The sequence below is a fragment of the Notolabrus celidotus genome, chromosome 2 (genome assembly GCF_009762535.1).
Source record: "Notolabrus celidotus isolate fNotCel1 chromosome 2, fNotCel1.pri, whole genome shotgun sequence".
NCBI lineage: Eukaryota > Metazoa > Chordata > Actinopteri > Labriformes > Labridae > Notolabrus > Notolabrus celidotus.
This window is the reverse complement of record NC_048273.1, coordinates 38,486,180-38,502,772: the sequence shown is the minus strand read 5'-3', so window position 1 is coordinate 38,502,772 and position 16,593 is coordinate 38,486,180. Positions and strand designations below refer to the sequence as shown.

Genomic DNA, 16,593 nt, shown 5'->3' with positions numbered 1-16,593 from the left:
ACCCCATGGTGGTTAAGCGGGCAGGTAGTGTAATGAGGTGAATGGAGGAGGAAGACCTGAGAGTGCAGCTGGGTGTGTTGATGTGCAGAAGTTCAGAGAGGTATTGAGGAGCGAGGTTATGGAGGGCCTTAAAGGCGAGGAGCAGGATCTTGAAATTGATGCAAGTTTTGCCTGATAACCAGTGAAGCTGCTGAAGGACAGAAGTGATGTGATTAATGGACGGAGTTCTGGTGATGATACTTGAACAGCCACAGATTCCTGGTTTAACAGTCTTTGCATTTTATGAGGATGTAGTTCTGTTTGCAGAGGATATTTTGAATTAAGTCGAGGATCACGTGTGATGTCTCATTTTGGGCACACATTTGATTTCATATGTAAGAGACACTTAACATACCCTGCCTCTGTGTCTGCCACAGTGCCTCCTAACATCAAGGGTGAGGAGGTGAATGCCACAGTCATGCTTGGCCGGCCGGTGGAGCTACACTGCCAGAGCGACGCAATCCCTCCACCTACTCTCTCCTGGCGCAAAGATGGCCGCCCTCTCTTCAGGAAGCCGGGCCTGACCGTATCAGCTGATGGGAGTGTGCTCAAGGTACAGCCAGAGTCAGAGACGAAAAGAAATCTCTGATCCTTCTGATTAAAACTTTTGTAACATCCTCTCAATGTTTGTGCATGACTCTAGGTGGATAGCGCCCAGGTGCAGGATTCAGGAAGGTATTCCTGTGAAGCTACAAATGTTGCTGGCAAAACAGAGAAGAATTACAACCTCAATGTCTGGGGTGAGTTCAGATTAACTTTGGCTTACCTTTTCTTTTACTAAGTATGTAAACAGTATGTAAACAGTGGACTAGGTAGAAAAAGTCTTCTTTAAAAGACCACATTAGCTGGTTCCACAGTTAGCTCTGTCTGATCTGACTTCAGTGCAGTTTTTATGATGGCAGCATCATTTAGTTTTCATTTTCTATCTAACGTCCTGTGTTTGGGATGAAATGTTTTTAATATTAATGTGTTTGTATTCATTGATTAAATATAGTTGTTGAAAGGCTCTTTACTTTTAGTCCTCTCACATGAGTACCTTAGCTGTTTTAGGTTATTCTAAACCTCAATTTCATGACATGTGAGCGCCCTCTTTTGGTGTCCTATCACTATCACAGTTTCTCCAAGCATCCGTGGCTCAGAGGAGGTGTCCCCCCTGACTGTGATTGAAGGAAGTTTAATCACTCTAGTGTGCGAGTCCAGTGGTATACCACCCCCCAGCCTCACCTGGAGGAAGGATGGTAGGTTTAAATGTGTTAATATGAGAAATACTTAAGCCAAGTGGCAAAAGGAGACGTGTTATGATGTAAGGGTTTAATGTACCTGTGTTTTTTTTCCCCAGGCTCTGAGCTTAAGTCAAATCAGCGTCTCAAGATTCTGTCAGGAGGTCGACAGCTGCAAGTCTCCAGTGCAGAGAGGACAGATTCAGGCTCCTACACCTGCACAGCTTCCAGTGCAGCGGGCACCACTTCCAAAGAGTACAGCCTGCAGGTTTATGGTGAGTGTGCACAAAAATATCCGTGACAAGAAGCGATCTTTCCAGGTATTGTGTTGTGTTTGGAAATGCACTCTCAGGGGAATTTAGAGGGGGTTCAAATCTCTTAATCCCTGCTGCAGTTTTGCAAGAATAGTGAGTTGAAGGAGCTAAAAGAGGAAGCAACAGTCCACATAAAGAGCCACTTCTACCCAAAACTCATACTCACATCATATTAGCTCTCCTAACATTATTTAAATAACTCAAACCAATTACATTTTGATTTACAGTTTGTTTAAAAAAAGTATACTATTTTGCTTCTTCGCTGCAGTTTACAGTGTTTACTTACCAGATGTTTGCTGTGTTGTAAGTCTTAGCATCTCTCGAGGGAGCGTGTGCACCATCTCACCTGCTTTTCTCACTTCAGTCCGCCCTTCCATCAGACGCAGTGAGGGCGACACGGACAACATTGCTGTGACAAAAGGAGGCGATGTCAGCCTACATTGTGCCGCTGAGGGCGTGCCTCGACCTGCGATCACATGGCTGAAAGATGGGCGGCCTATCACAGGGCAGCATGGTGCCAAAGTGCTGAACGAGGGGAGACTGCTGCAGGTTAAAGACGCCAAGGTGTCAGACACGGGACGCTACACGTGCATCGCCGTTAATGTGGCGGGACAAGCTGACAGCAAGCATGACATCAGTGTGCATGGTATGAACTTCTTTGTTGTTGCTTTTAAAGTATTTTTGTAAAAAGATACAGTCGATTTCCTCGTCTTAGATTCTCTTTGACCCTTTTCTCTCCTTCACTCTCCTCTTCTTCAGTCCCTCCTAGTATAATTGGTCAGGTAGCCTTGCCAGAGAATGTGAGCGTTGTGGTGAAAAATCCTGTCGCTTTGAGCTGCGAGGCCTCAGGTATTCCTCTTCCTGCTATCACCTGGCTCAAGGATGGTCGGCCAATCAAAGCTTCCAGCTCAGTGCGAGTGCTCTCAGGTGAGTTTCTCTTTGCTCTGCATGAATTTGTGGGAAATGTGTTCTTGTGATGATCAAGTCAAGTCAAGTCAAACTTTATTTACACAGCACATTTAAAAAACAACCGCAGTTGGCCAAAGTGCTGTACAGGCTTAAAAACACAAGAAATAAAGACAAATAGTAATTAAAAAAGAATAGATATTAAAAACACAATCAATAAAAACAAATAGTAATAAAAAAAGAATAGATATTAAAAACACAAGAAATAGCCACAATAAATAAAAGCTAAATACAATGTTGGATGTCTCTCTCAACAGGTATTAAAAGCCGATGCAAAGAGGTGCTTTTTAAGTAAAGATGTCAAATTCTCAATTATCTGAGCATATCTTATATTCAGAGGCAGACTGTTCCACAGTGTGGTCAACGTCAAAGGTCTACAAAATCACTTTTTATTCTTGGTAACAAAGTGATATTTGTGTAACAGTCCAGGCCTTTGGAGGAAGCTTCTTAGCTGGTTTCAAAAGCCAAGCAGATGCAATACATCACCAGTAATTAGATGTAACAGGATCACTGCAGCTTGGGCCAAACTATTCTAACAGAACTTTATGGAAGAAGACAAACAGAAGCAACTGCTTCAAATGATGTTTTTAAACATTTAACAAGATTTATTGAGTGCTTTGTAACTAAACTGTGGCCTCTAAAGTTCACATTTCCATAATTGCTTGTGCAGAAATAAAAAATACCCGGCTCTGAAAAGTACACCCTTTAGGTATTTGGCTTAGCGAAGTTTGGCGCATGATCTCAGAATATTGGGAACTAACCTAATAAAGACCATTATTTGGTACATTTCTCAACCAAAGTGTTTAAGATGTGAAGATGTGGTATGAGGGAAAGGTTCATGTTGAGGATCATCAGTGTATCAGCTCTGGGCCACATACACAGTGTAGCTTGTTAGTTCAGCGCACTGCAGAATTCACAGCTTCTCACGAACTCTGTATGGACATGATTGTTTTTAAAGACAGATGACATTAGTTTCTAATCTCGGCAAACAGTTTTGTAAATGTTTGAACAGCTGTGAGTCCAAATTCTTTCACTTAATTTGTTCCAGTTTTCAGAGAGAGGTGATTTAGCTTCAGCAGGCTTGAAATGTTGTTGTAGACGTCCGTGGGAAAACAGAAGTCTGTCACAGTCTAATGAAGTACTACACAGTGAAAACAAACTATTGATGATGAAGAGTCTGTTTAATCTCTAGGGGGGCGGAGCCTGCGTCTGATGCATGCTGCCATAGAGGATGCTGGGAGGTACACCTGTATGGTTTCGAATGTTGCTGGAGAAGAAAAGAAGGACTTTGACCTCGACATCCTTGGTAAAGATTTAATGTTCATCTCACTTTGTTGTCATTAATAGGTATGACATGTATCTTACTAGGGAAGCTTTTCAATGAATGGGACACTATAGAACCATGTGATTGATTTCCTTTCAACAGTTCCACCAAGCATTGTGGATGAGGGTACTGTGATGGATACTAAAGTCAAGGAAAAACACAACATTACCCTCACCTGCGAGACCACAGGTAATCTAACTCACACATTCTGCCAATGAAAAGTCTGTTCATTAGTCATCAATGTAAACAACACTGAAGATACACCAGTCTTCATTTATTGGCTTTGCCTCTCAGGTAATCCTGTACCAGAGGTGAAGTGGCTGAAGGACGGTCAGCTATTGGTTCCTGACAGACGCCACCAAGTGTTGTCTCACGGCCGTTTCCTCCAAATCTCTGAGGCTCACGTGGCGGACACCGGCAGATACAGCTGTCTGGCGTGGAACAGTGCAGGAGATCGCAGCCGACACTTCAACCTCAACGTCCTGGGTACAAACACAGCTCACGCGTCTATTTAAGAGGAAGTTGAGACATCTTCTGCTGTACATTTGATTGCATTGCACTCATCTCCTTTTTTTTTGTTTGCCAGTGACTCCAACCATTGCTGGATCGGGTCCTGATGGCTCTGCAGGCGAGGTGACGGTAACTCTGAGCAGCCCCACCTCTCTTGTGTGCGAGGTCCAGTCCTACCCTCCTGCTCTCATCACCTGGCTCAAAGACGGCACTCCGTTTGAGTCCAGTCGCAACGTCCGTGTCCTTCCAGGTTTGAGATCACTTGCACTTTACAATAGAGTTGAACCTTTTCAAACATAACAGTGTGCTACAATTTCATTCATCAATCATCACATGTTGTCACAGGCGGGAGAACGCTGCAGATTCTTAATGCTAAAGAAGAGGATGCTGGGAGGTATACCTGTGTGGCCACAAATGAAGCTGGGGAGACACTGAAGCACTATGAAGTCAAGGTTTATGGTGAGATTTCTTTAAAACTGACTGTTAGCAGTGTGACTCACTCTTTATTGATCATTTCTCTTCTCATTCTATTGATTATAGCAGCTAAGATAAAAGTCTGCTCAGTTTATTTGTAAGTAACTCAAGCCCAAGTTATTCAAACAACCTTCTGAAGGCTGTAAAATTGATGTCAGACTCTCTGCAAAATTGAATTAATTGTCGAGTTTAACAACAAAATGCATGCCTTTTCTGCTCAAAAAGAACAGTGTGTTGTATATTGTAGCAGTTTTACAAAATATCAGTTACAGCCTAACAGCACTCTTTGTGAATCAAAGGTCCTAAGACGTACAAAAACTTTGTCTAGACTCAATATAGGCTTAACTAACAACAACATCAACACAAAACAATCAATAAAGCACCAATAACTGAGAAGGTTCTACAGTGTCTTTGGCTTCTAGTTTGAAATGTTTCAAAAGTGATAAACAAAGACCAGAGAAAAGCATTTCTTCCAGATGTTCAGTGATTTCCTTTAAAAAGCTGACAGGCTTAACTTTCTGTCATGTTTATTTTCAGTTTGGACAAAACCCCTCCTCATAACTACCTGCTAATCATACATTATAATATGATAATAATGATAATAATAATAATAATAATAATAATAATAATAATAATAATAATAATAATAATAATAATAATAATAATAATGATACAATCATGATAATAATAATAATAATAATGGTGATAATAATAACAATAACAATAATAATAATAATAATAATAATAATAATAATGATATAATCATGATAATAATAATAATAATGATGATAATAATATTAATAATAATAATAATAGTAATAATAATAATAATGATATAATCATGATAATAATAATAATAATGATGATAATAATAACAATAATAATAATAATATTAATGATAATTATATAATCATGATAATAATAATAATGATGTAATGATGATAATAATAATAATAATGATGATAATATTAATAATAATAATAATAATAATAATAATGATATAATCATGATAATAATAATAATAATAAACATAACAATAATAATAAGAATAAGAATAATAACAATAATAATAATAGTAATAATAATAATAACAATAATAATAATAGTAATAATAATAATGATTATAGTAATAATAATAATAATAATAATAATAATACTAAATAATAATAACAACAATCATAGTAATAGTAATAATAATAATGATAATAATAATAACAATAATGATGATAATAATAATAATAATGATATAATTATAATCATGATAATAATAATAATAATAACAATAATGATGATAATAATAATAATGTTATAATTATAATCATGATAATAATAATAATAATAATAATAATAATAATAATAATAATAGTAATAATACTATAGGAACTATAGGCGTTGGCAAAAAGTGTGGTCAAAAAACTGTTTAAATTGTCAATTTTGACAGCGTTGGTGGAGCCTACAGAGAAGCTGCTCACACAAGTCTTTATGTCTGTTAAATACAAAAAACAAACACATTGACAAAAAACGTTGATCAAAGATTATCTATTGATCTAAAATGATTTATGTGTACAGTTTTTAAAAATAGTCCCAGTAATTCCTCGTCAGTGATCGTTCCATGGTGATGGATTCTTCTCTGCCTGTTGTGGTGGATTGAACATGAAACTGTCCTCATTCAGCTCTTCTTCTTCTCTGAGCTCGGCGGTTTTGATGCTAATGGAAACTAATGTTTTTACCTCACCTGATGGTCTATGGTGTCAACAAGCAGAAGCAAAATATGCTGGAACTCTTTGCCGCGGATTGATTTGACGTGACGTGTGATCAGGTCATGTTAGTGAAAGTTAATAACTGTCGTCAAGGGGTTTTGGCCAATCAGAATCAAGCATCTTATCTTACACAAGCGGAAGATCAGTAAGAAAGTTGGGTAATGAGAGCCGATAGTATCTTGCCTAGTGCAGTAGTGATGTGATCGCTACAATATATATATGAATAAGAAACCAGTGAATGAATCCCAAGTTAACTAAGAAAAATAATGTATTTCAACAATAATCAAACTTGTAAACTTCCCTTTGTAGATGTTACAGATGTATTTTATGTATAACCTGTTTCTTGAATCCAGTTCCTCCTCAGATCAATAAGAATGATATCCCAGGTGAAGGTCTGGCCCCCAAAGAAGTTAAGATCAAGATCAACAGCACTCTGACCCTGGAGTGTGCAGCTCAGGCCTTTCCTACACCTGCACTGCAGTGGTACAAAGACGGACAGGTAGAGACCTGATTGCCTCCATAGGATTATTGGAGACATAAAACAAACATTAATATACAGAAGTGCTTGATGGTGCCCTGTAAAAGCTTCTCTGATTTGTTCTTCTCCTGCACAGATCCTGCGGGCCGATGACCACGTGTCCATAACAGCCAACGGTCGAATTGTTCAGATCAAACATGCGCAGGTGTCAGACACTGGCCGCTACACCTGTGTAGCCACGAATATAGCTGGAGAGGATGAGAAGGACTTTGATGTAAATATACAAGGTGAACTGGGTTGACTGATGCTGATGTTTTAACAGAGACTATTTGTGCATTGATGGGAATTGTTAGTACTTCATTACCACTTGTTTTTATGTCAGCATCTTTTGTACAAATTCACAGCCATGGTTTTGATCATAGTTCCTCTACACCTCGTAATAAAGTAGAGAAAAATGCTCATAATACAGTCTCAAACATTTTCCTCTTTCTCATTTCTCCCATCAAGTGCCGCCTAACTTCAACAGGCCAGGTGGAGTTGGCGATACCTCGACCTCCACAGGCTTTGGAGTGGATGCCCGTGATGTGATACTCAACAATCCCATTTCTCTGTACTGTGAGACCAATGCTGTCCCCCCTCCTACACTCACCTGGTTCAAGGATGGACAACTGCTGACCTCCAATGACAAAGTGCTGATCCTGCCAGGTGAGACAGTCAAAGAATAGAAAGAGGAAGAGCAATATGAAGGTTGAGTTTGTACTAAGATTTTCCATTTTCAGGTGGGAGAGTGTTGCAGATTCCCAGATCTCAGGCTGAAGACTCCGGCAGGTACACATGTGTGGCTGTCAATGAAGCAGGAGAAGACTCAATTCAGTATGACGTCAGAGTTTTATGTGAGTTAAAACTGTTCTTTGAGCTACAAGTTTCAATCATCAGTGAAACAGTATCAGGTCAAATCATCTCCACAGAACAGTTTCTCATTGTTTATTTCTTTCTTGCCAAAGTGCCTCCTATTATACGGGGTGCAGACAGCGACTTGCCTGATGAGGTCACAGTCCTGGTCAACAAAACTAAACAGCTGGAGTGTCATGTGGATGGAAGCCCCGCCCCCAAGATCACCTGGTTTAAGGATGGCCACGCAGTCAGCTCTGATGGGCCACATAAGATCCTTTCTAATGGGCGAACACTTCAGGTAACAACAGAGAAGCACATGCAATGAAACCTTTTTTTACCATGAAGCATGCAATGCATCGTTTGTTGTAAGCAGTTCTGTGTTCACACTGGATTTTGTATTTCCCAATCTCTCTTGACCAACAGGTGTCGACAGCTCAGGTGTCTGACACAGGACGCTATGTGTGTGTGGCTGACAATGTTGCAGGAAGTGCAGAAAAATTCTTTAACCTTAATGTTCATGGTGAGTTGCACATGAGGTCAAAGTTCATCCAAAGGGGAGGATATAAAAAGTATCTGTGCATGAAAATGAGATAAAATAGATGTAAAAAATGATGAAAATGAAGGCTGTTAGAGTTAGCGCATCTATAGCAAAGCAATTTGGGTCCAACAATAGCATACTTCTTTTTTTGTCCCTTTTGGTACACCATAGTTAAACAGCCGCTCCAGCTGATGAGTCAAAAGTAATATGCACTTTGTGTCAAACAGAATTAAAATATCATCACAGCACTTTGAGTTTGAGCTACCACCAATGACCTAAGCATACAGGTGCAGCTAAGCAGAGTGATGTCGGCGGGCAACTGCATCACAAAAGCAAGCAGAGTAATATTTTGGAGTGAGGGAATCACCACAGTTAACATTTATGAAGACTCAGATGTAAGGGAGGTCCTCAGGTTGTCATGTTTTTATATGCTTTACTATCAAGGGAACCAATAGTTTCTACGCATACAGGATCTGTATGAAACAAGGAAAGCAACCAAACTGGTACTCCTGAAAAGTGCAGAGGCTCTTGGATTAACCATCACAATTAACTTTGAATACCTGCACACCATATTGACACTGATTGGACATTTCTACATGCACTCCTACATCTTTGTTTATGTATAACAGTTTTAACCTTTTAAAAAAAAATTGAATAAATAATTTATTTTATAGAATAATCACTTTGAAGTTGTCTCCTACCTCTAAGTCAGGGTTTCAGTCCACACTGGTGTAGCAGTGCAGTTTTTATTTGAACAATAAATCTAAAAGTCAAGATCACAAAGTACATTTCTTTGAATTCATTTGATTTTTGAATCAAGCAGCTTTTCAGAATGTCTTTACATATTTGTAATGGACTTCGAACTGTTTTGAAATGCTAAATTATTACATTTTAAACATGCTATTTAGAATATGATTAACCACGATTAACTATTACAATTCTAAGAATAATCTTGATTTTATTTGTTTGACAGCTTAAAGCAAAATATTACTTTTTTTATAGATAAAAAAAAAAAGAGTGAAATGTTATTTAAATGATGAATTAAACATCTTAAATTGTAAATTGCCTCTTTGTGCCAGAAATTAAAATTTTAACCAAGCTGAGTAAATAATTTAAATCCAGATTTTAACTTCTGATTAATGTAACAACTGAAAGAATATGAACAGTCTTATGTGTTTAGTGTGAAAGCTTTCTCCTGCAGATAAAAGTTGAATATTTCTTTGCAACACTGAATATTTTTTGCTTCCAGTGCCTCCGACCATCATTGGTCTGAACCCTGAGACAGTGACCGTGGTGGTGAACAACTTTGTGTCTCTGTCCTGTGAGGCCATTGGTTTCCCTCCACCCACACTGAGCTGGCTGAACGAAAGAGGTTCCATTCAGGCAAACACCAATGCCCTCATCATGCCAGGTACCAGGAGCTTGGACTTATCTACAGAGTCATGTTTAATACTGTAAAATCTGAGCAGTGGGTGATTCACTGAAGCAGTTTTTGTATTGTAAGAAAAGTGTGAATATCTAGATGTTTGTACATTTATTCCTTCAGGTGGTCGGACTCTGCAGATTCTCAAAGCCAAAGTCTCTGATGGAGGAAAATACAGCTGTGTGGCCATGAACCTAGCAGGAGAGGCTTACAAACACATCCACCTGACTGTTTTCGGTAACTGAGTGTGTACTGAGCACCTACAGTAACTTTGGCTTCTAGTTTTGCATCATTAACTGACAGTAAATGTCTCCCTCTGCTGCCTTCCAGTCCCTCCAAGTATCAGGGACAGCAGCGGTGACTCTCCTGTCGTGGTGAATGTTCTGGCTGGTAAATCTGTTACTCTGGAGTGTGAGTCCAACGCTGTGCCTCCTCCCACCATCACCTGGTACAAGAACGGCAGGATGGTGACAGAGTCAGCCAACCTGCGCATCCTGGGAGAGGGACAGATGCTTGAGATCAGAGGCTCAGAGGTAAGAGAGGAGAGAAACACATCCTGCATGTCTCAAAAATGTTGTCCTGTAGCCTGTCAGGGGTCAGGGGGTCAGTAGATTTAGGACAGAAATGCTTGACAACATTTTTAAATTTAACGATAACTGACTTCTGCCCTTTTATCTTCTCTTTTCAGGTGTCTGATACTGGACAGTATGTTTGCAAGGCCACCAATGTTGCTGGACAAGTGGACAAGAACTTCCACTTGAATATCTATGGTAAGAAACACTTTAGTTTCTTAATTAATAATTGATTATATTTCTAAACAACATGCAAAAAATACAATATAATACTTATCACAATCTTGATCTCTTGCTTCATTTCTTTAGTTCCTCCCAGTATCGATGGCCCTGCAGAGGAGAGGGTTGTTGAAACCATCAGTAACCCTGTCACCTTTGCCTGTGATGCTACTGGAATCCCTCCTCCCAGCCTTGCCTGGTTGAAGAATGGACAATCCATAGGTAAGCTGTGGTTGAAATATTTCCTTGACCACAAAAACCACAAAAACATTTTGTCATTTGTTAAAACGTTGCATTACTCATCTGAATCAAATGACCTGTTAACAAGTTTACACAGAATAGAAACTTAAGGAAGGGAAAATGATGCAACGGGCTAATACTTACAAACATTTGTAAGTATGTCATTTTATTTATGTGTAATCAAACTATATTACAGAGAACTCAGAGTCCTTGGAGATGCACATCTTCTCAGGAGGAAGCAAGCTGCAGATTGCACGCTCGCAGCTTTCTGACAGCGGCACATACACGTGTGTAGCCTCCAACGTGGAGGGCAAGGCCCGCAAGAGCTACCACCTTACCGTACAAGGTACATGCTCCAACTCTGCTTCAGTCATCACAAAAAAAACCTTCACCCATTTCTAGAAAACTTGTTTGTGGTTTGGACTTGCAGAACTTACTCTTTTTTTCTCATGGAAGATGTTTGTGTCAAGTTTTTATGTTACTAAAACAGGTATCAGCTGGTTCATGGTCTCTCTTGATCTTCATGGAATTTTGCTACAACCAGTAATTCTCTCTTAGTCCCTCCTAGTATCTCTGGATCAGAGCTGCCCAGTGAAATGGGAGTCTTGCTGAATGAAAGCATCAAGCTGCTCTGCCGAGTTCAGGGAACCCCGACTCCCACTATCCAGTGGTTGAAGGACGGAGAAGTCATCAACAACACAAGGAACAGCGGACTCAGGTAATAACCGTCTTTAAGAAAACAACACAAAAATAGGGGGTTATACAAAGTCAGATCAAAGTGACGATAATGATGAACATGTTGCATTCAGGATCAGTCCGGATCGAAGCACACTCACTGTAACTGGAGCGCACACCTCTGATAGCGGGAAGTACACGTGTGTGGCCACCAACACTGCAGGAGAAGAGGACAGGATATTCAATCTGAATGTGTATGGTGGGTTTTCAAATTCATGCTACATGTTCTGTCCGTTACAAACAGATCCTTTAAAGAGACTTTCTTTTCATGTACCTGACTTATTCTCATTTGTCTCTTTCAGTTCCTCCTGTAATTGACGGCAACAGTGAGACAGCCGAGCAGTTGACCACAGTTCTGGACAGTTCAGTCAACATCGAGTGCGTGGCTGCAGGCTCTCCTCCGCCCCAGCTGAACTGGCTGAGGAACGGCCTTCCTTTGCCGGTGTCCTCCCACATACGGCTCCTCTCTGCAGGACAGGTGCTCCGGTAGGTCAGTGCACAGGCTTCAAGAGGAGTTTGGAGCACATGCTGATGTGTGAGGAAGGGAAATTAAGTTATTGAAGAAGTCATTCGAAGGCAGAACTGAGATATTTTTCTTACTCTTTACAATATAATAATTACTCTTTACAATCAGGGTTCCCACGCGTCCTGGAAAAACTGGAAAACCTGGAAAACAGTTGACCAGTTTTCCAGTACTGGAAAACACCTGGAAAATGGGAGAAAAAATAAAATGTCCTGGGAAATGATTCCAACATGACTGTGTGCGATCTAAACAAGGTTAAAAAAACACATCCCCATTCAACATTTGTGGCCATTTTTGTCATTCAGATCTATTTAGGTCAATTTATGCTCTGATCCTCTTATTATTATTATTATTTATTTATTTCAGTAAGGCAGCTTCCAGAGTCCTTTGCTGGCTCTTTTGTTTTTTACTTAGCTCATTTTATATTTTTTGAGAAAAGAGAAAGCTGAGATGAGAGTTGCCCATCATTGTTGCTTGGTTGCACTATTAGGTGAAGTGCTGTACATCTGTGGTTGCATTATTCTATAATCAATGTGCCATCATTTTTAAGCATGTAAGAGATGATTTCATCGATAGCCATAGACTGCACATCTTCAATGTAGACTTCCACTGAGAGGAACATATTAGACTATTTAGGAACTAAATTTAGACTGTCATACCAGCTTGATCATCACTGAAAATGTCCTGGAAATTTCCTGGAAAATGATCTCTGGAAAAGAGTGGGAACCCTGACAATGTTGTGGATTGTAACCAGGACTGGACCCAAAAGCAGAACTCAGGCAAATAGGGATTGTGAAAATATAAGTCTTTTATTTGGAGTTCACCCTGTGGTAATGGCGCCGTGAGTACAGAGCGGAGCAGTCCCTCTCTCCGGCGTACTCACACAGAGGGTAACTGGAGCTCAGGCAAAGACAGGCAGGTTCAGCAGCAGACAGGGAAGTGATCAGCACGAGAGCGGGAAGCATGCACGGCAATCTCTGAAGCAAGATGGAAACACACAAGGACGTCAGCTAAACACACAAAGACAAGCAAAACATAAATTCTTGAGGAGCCACGGACTCAGAATACCACTGAAAACTGAAGTACGATCTGGTGATGAGTAGGAGGAAATCCAGAGGCTTTATAGAAGAGGGTTGATTAGTGAATGGCTTCACCTGGTGCTGCCTGTTGATTGGAAACCCCGCCCACATTCACCCACAAGAAACAAACAAGGGGAAGAGACACAGGAGGAGGAGCAACAGACAGGGAAATGACAAAACACACACACAAAGAGGGAGAGGGGAGGGCTGCCATGATGAGGATCATGACAATAATAATAATAATAATAATAATTACAACAACAATATTGATGATGATAATATTAATTATAATATTGATAATAATTGTAATTATAATAATAATCTTTATTTATGTAGCACTTTTCAAAACTGGGTTAGAAAGTGCTTTACAAATAAGAAAGAAACTGAAAGACAACAAAAGAAAAATGTGAGGAGGACAAATCAAAGGAAATAAAACAATGTTGGAAGAATAAAACATTAAAAGATAAAAGATAAAAACAATCAAAAATCAGAAACATAAAATACAATTTTTTTATTTATTTATAAAATTAAATCCTGCCAGTGATACTGCCTTAAAAAGAACAAAAACCTCTTGATTAAAACAAGCTCAGGTGACATCTCCTGTAAATAGTTATATTTTATATCACATGTTTAGTGCTGGGATTACTTTAGCATTTTTTGTTTTTGATGTGTTGTGTTAGAATATTTTTATGGTATAAAACTGTATTTGAAGTCTTTTGACAAAGATAGAAATACATGAAAGTGGTAGAAAATGATCTTTTTATCTTTGGTCTTAAGAAACATTTTGTTGAGGGCAAATCAAGATGGAACCCAACATCCACCACTCTCTTCTTGGTCCTCTTCCAATCAGTGCGATTCACGCAGCTAAAAACGCATGAGGCTCTTAGTTTGTCCGCTCTGTGCTACAGTAGAAACATGGCGGTGCAAGAAGGTGGCCTGCTGCTATGTAGATATAAAATGCTCATTCTAAGGTAACACAAACTAAAGCATTATTATACACTAAATTTAAACATACTTGTGAATATTATATCAAATTTTTACCCAAGTCTGTTCTGCTCAACGTCACTAAAAACTACACACTGCACATTCAAAGGAGAAGTGATTCTGAGATCTGATTAGGTCAGGTAATCTAACCTTGGATGGATCCAAGATGGGTAGTTGTTTTTACACCTTTTATTGACAGAGGAATCATTTGTTGTTCCTTTTGCATTCATCAGGATTACACGCACTCAGGTGTCTGACAGCGGCACCTACACCTGCGTGGCATCAAACCGAGCAGGAGTGGACAACAGACATTACAACCTGCAGGTGCATGGTACGTTTAAAAACACAACACACTCATCAAACCTGAGGAATTACTCATGTTACTGTTTTTAGTAATCCACCTCATCTTCTTCCACTCTCAGTCCCTCCTGGTCTGGATGGAGCAGGGACCATAGAGGATGTGACTGTGGTCAGAGGACACTTAGCCTCTCTGCTGTGTATTGCTGATGGGACACCAATGCCCACTGTGTCCTGGCACAAAGAGGGGTTGTCTTTCAATCCTGACACCCATCTCAAATTCCTCAACCTGAACACCACTATGCAGATCCTCCAGGCCCAGGTCAATGATACAGGGAGATACACCTGTGTAGCAAACAACACTGCTGGTCAAGCTAGCCGCCATTTTAACGTGAAAGTACTGGGTAGGTGACGACAGATCATAACCTCTCGTCTCCAGCTTCAGCTTCTGATTCAAGAATAAGAAAAAAACATTTTGGTGTTTGGTTTTTTATTGGCTTTGTCAGATCCTCCACGCATCAAGGGCTCCAGTGTACCAGCAGAAGTGTCAGTGGTGGTGAATAACGTCCTGGAGCTCCAGTGTGAGGCTTCAGGTATCCCTGCGCCCTCTTTGACCTGGTTGAAGGATGGACGTCCGCTCCCACAGACGGACAGCCTGCGTCTCCTCCGTGGAGGGGAGGTACTCCGTGTCTCCTCAGCACAGGTCAGTGAAACCCCACTTCTCCTCAAATAGGAATTTATTAATTTTTTTCATTATTCTTTAACTTGCTCACACTTTTGTTTTTAGTTGGAGGACACAGGCAGATACAGCTGTTTAGCTAATAGTCCAGCAGGAGATGATGACAAGGACTTCCTGGTTCGAGTTCATGGTGGGTAACACAGACAGGTCATTTGTTTTTACTGTGCAACATACACAACCATGTGTACTCAGTCAACTTCAGTCAACTGTATTTACTAAAGAGTATTTGCATCTCTTTCTGACTCTCTTGAATAGTTCCCCCTAACATAGCTGGGGAGAGCTCACCTCAGAACGTGTCCGTGCTGCAGAACAGACAAGCGACTCTGGAGTGCAAGTCAGACGCTGTTCCACCTCCAACTCTAACCTGGCTCAAAGATGGTCAACCTTTAAAGGTTAGAAATCACTCAAAGATTACTTCAATTTAATGCGAGACCTTCCCTGAAAAATGTATGCGCATAAATGTCTTTTTTTTGTATTGCTGTTTAGGCTTCTGCCCGTGTGCGTATCCTGTCAGGGGGGCGCTACCTACAGATCAACATGGCTGAGCTCAGCGACAGAGCACAGTACACCTGTGTGGCTCGTAACGTCGCCGGCAAGACAACACGGCAGTTTAACCTGGCAGTCAACGGTACAGCCAGGTTTTATCTACAACTCTAACACTGATAGAGACGCTGTGTATCCTTAGACTGCAGATGACGTTTCTCAGACCTCAAAGCTGCAAATGTCCGTGTGTTGTGTCTCCTCAGTGGCCCCGACCATCAAGGAAGGCTCTCAGTCAGTGTCAGTGCACATCAACAAGGCAGCAGTGCTGGAGTGCATTGTAAGTGGTGTGCCTCAACCACGGGTATCCTGGAGGAAACATGGGGCAGTGTTGGCAGGAAATAACCCCAGGTAAACCCACATGTCATGCAACAGTGATGGATTTTACTGAGTCTTTCCATAAAGAGTAGTATTCACTGTTTTATGTGACATTTGAAGAGTTCACAGTTTTACAGTTTGATAAATCTGCATGACATAGATTTTAATATTTTGTATCTTTGCACAGGTACACGTTTGCAGAGGACGGGTCATTATACATCCACTCTGCTCAGGTGACCGACACTGGTCGTTACCTGTGTATGGCAACAAACGAAGCAGGGACACAACGCAAGAGAGTGGATCTGCAAGTATACGGTGATTCAAAGATTTGTGCATTCAAGACATGTCGATATATTACACTCTCTCTTTCTTCTATAAATTCATTTCATTTACTGTTTGTTTGTTTT

At 40.2% G+C, this 16,593-nt stretch overlaps 1 protein-coding gene and 1 long non-coding RNA gene across 3 annotated transcripts in view; one reads left to right on the top strand and one right to left on the bottom strand.

Moving 5' to 3' along the window:
• Positions 1–16,593, top strand: part of hmcn1 (hemicentin 1) — a 112,050-nt gene that overhangs the window by 74,532 nt on the left and 20,925 nt on the right. For both annotated transcript variants that reach the window (XM_034675328.1, XM_034675321.1), the window contains 34 exons: positions 417–592; positions 683–779; positions 1,155–1,277; positions 1,379–1,534; positions 1,938–2,219; positions 2,333–2,500; positions 3,732–3,845; positions 3,966–4,052; positions 4,158–4,349; positions 4,450–4,623; positions 4,719–4,832; positions 6,961–7,106; positions 7,222–7,372; positions 7,593–7,790; positions 7,865–7,978; positions 8,090–8,277; positions 8,403–8,499; positions 9,767–9,928; positions 10,064–10,177; positions 10,271–10,473; positions 10,629–10,710; positions 10,822–10,953; positions 11,168–11,317; positions 11,530–11,689; positions 11,781–11,905; positions 12,009–12,192; positions 14,526–14,623; positions 14,715–14,993; positions 15,096–15,292; positions 15,377–15,458; positions 15,584–15,720; positions 15,815–15,956; positions 16,075–16,219; positions 16,374–16,501. In XM_034675328.1, the coding sequence (XP_034531219.1) occupies positions 417–592; positions 683–779; positions 1,155–1,277; positions 1,379–1,534; positions 1,938–2,219; positions 2,333–2,500; positions 3,732–3,845; positions 3,966–4,052; positions 4,158–4,349; positions 4,450–4,623; positions 4,719–4,832; positions 6,961–7,106; positions 7,222–7,372; positions 7,593–7,790; positions 7,865–7,978; positions 8,090–8,277; positions 8,403–8,499; positions 9,767–9,928; positions 10,064–10,177; positions 10,271–10,473; positions 10,629–10,710; positions 10,822–10,953; positions 11,168–11,317; positions 11,530–11,689; positions 11,781–11,905; positions 12,009–12,192; positions 14,526–14,623; positions 14,715–14,993; positions 15,096–15,292; positions 15,377–15,458; positions 15,584–15,720; positions 15,815–15,956; positions 16,075–16,219; positions 16,374–16,501 (5,097 nt within the window). The remainder of the gene's footprint in view (positions 1–416; positions 593–682; positions 780–1,154; positions 1,278–1,378; positions 1,535–1,937; positions 2,220–2,332; positions 2,501–3,731; positions 3,846–3,965; positions 4,053–4,157; positions 4,350–4,449; positions 4,624–4,718; positions 4,833–6,960; positions 7,107–7,221; positions 7,373–7,592; positions 7,791–7,864; positions 7,979–8,089; positions 8,278–8,402; positions 8,500–9,766; positions 9,929–10,063; positions 10,178–10,270; positions 10,474–10,628; positions 10,711–10,821; positions 10,954–11,167; positions 11,318–11,529; positions 11,690–11,780; positions 11,906–12,008; positions 12,193–14,525; positions 14,624–14,714; positions 14,994–15,095; positions 15,293–15,376; positions 15,459–15,583; positions 15,721–15,814; positions 15,957–16,074; positions 16,220–16,373; positions 16,502–16,593) is intronic.
• On the bottom strand, positions 11,138–12,373 carry LOC117806402. The gene is made up of 4 exons (XR_004629664.1): positions 12,328–12,373; positions 11,981–12,234; positions 11,808–11,863; positions 11,138–11,700 (listed from the first exon to the last, which is right to left on the bottom strand). It is a non-coding gene; the product is annotated as an uncharacterized LOC117806402 (long non-coding RNA).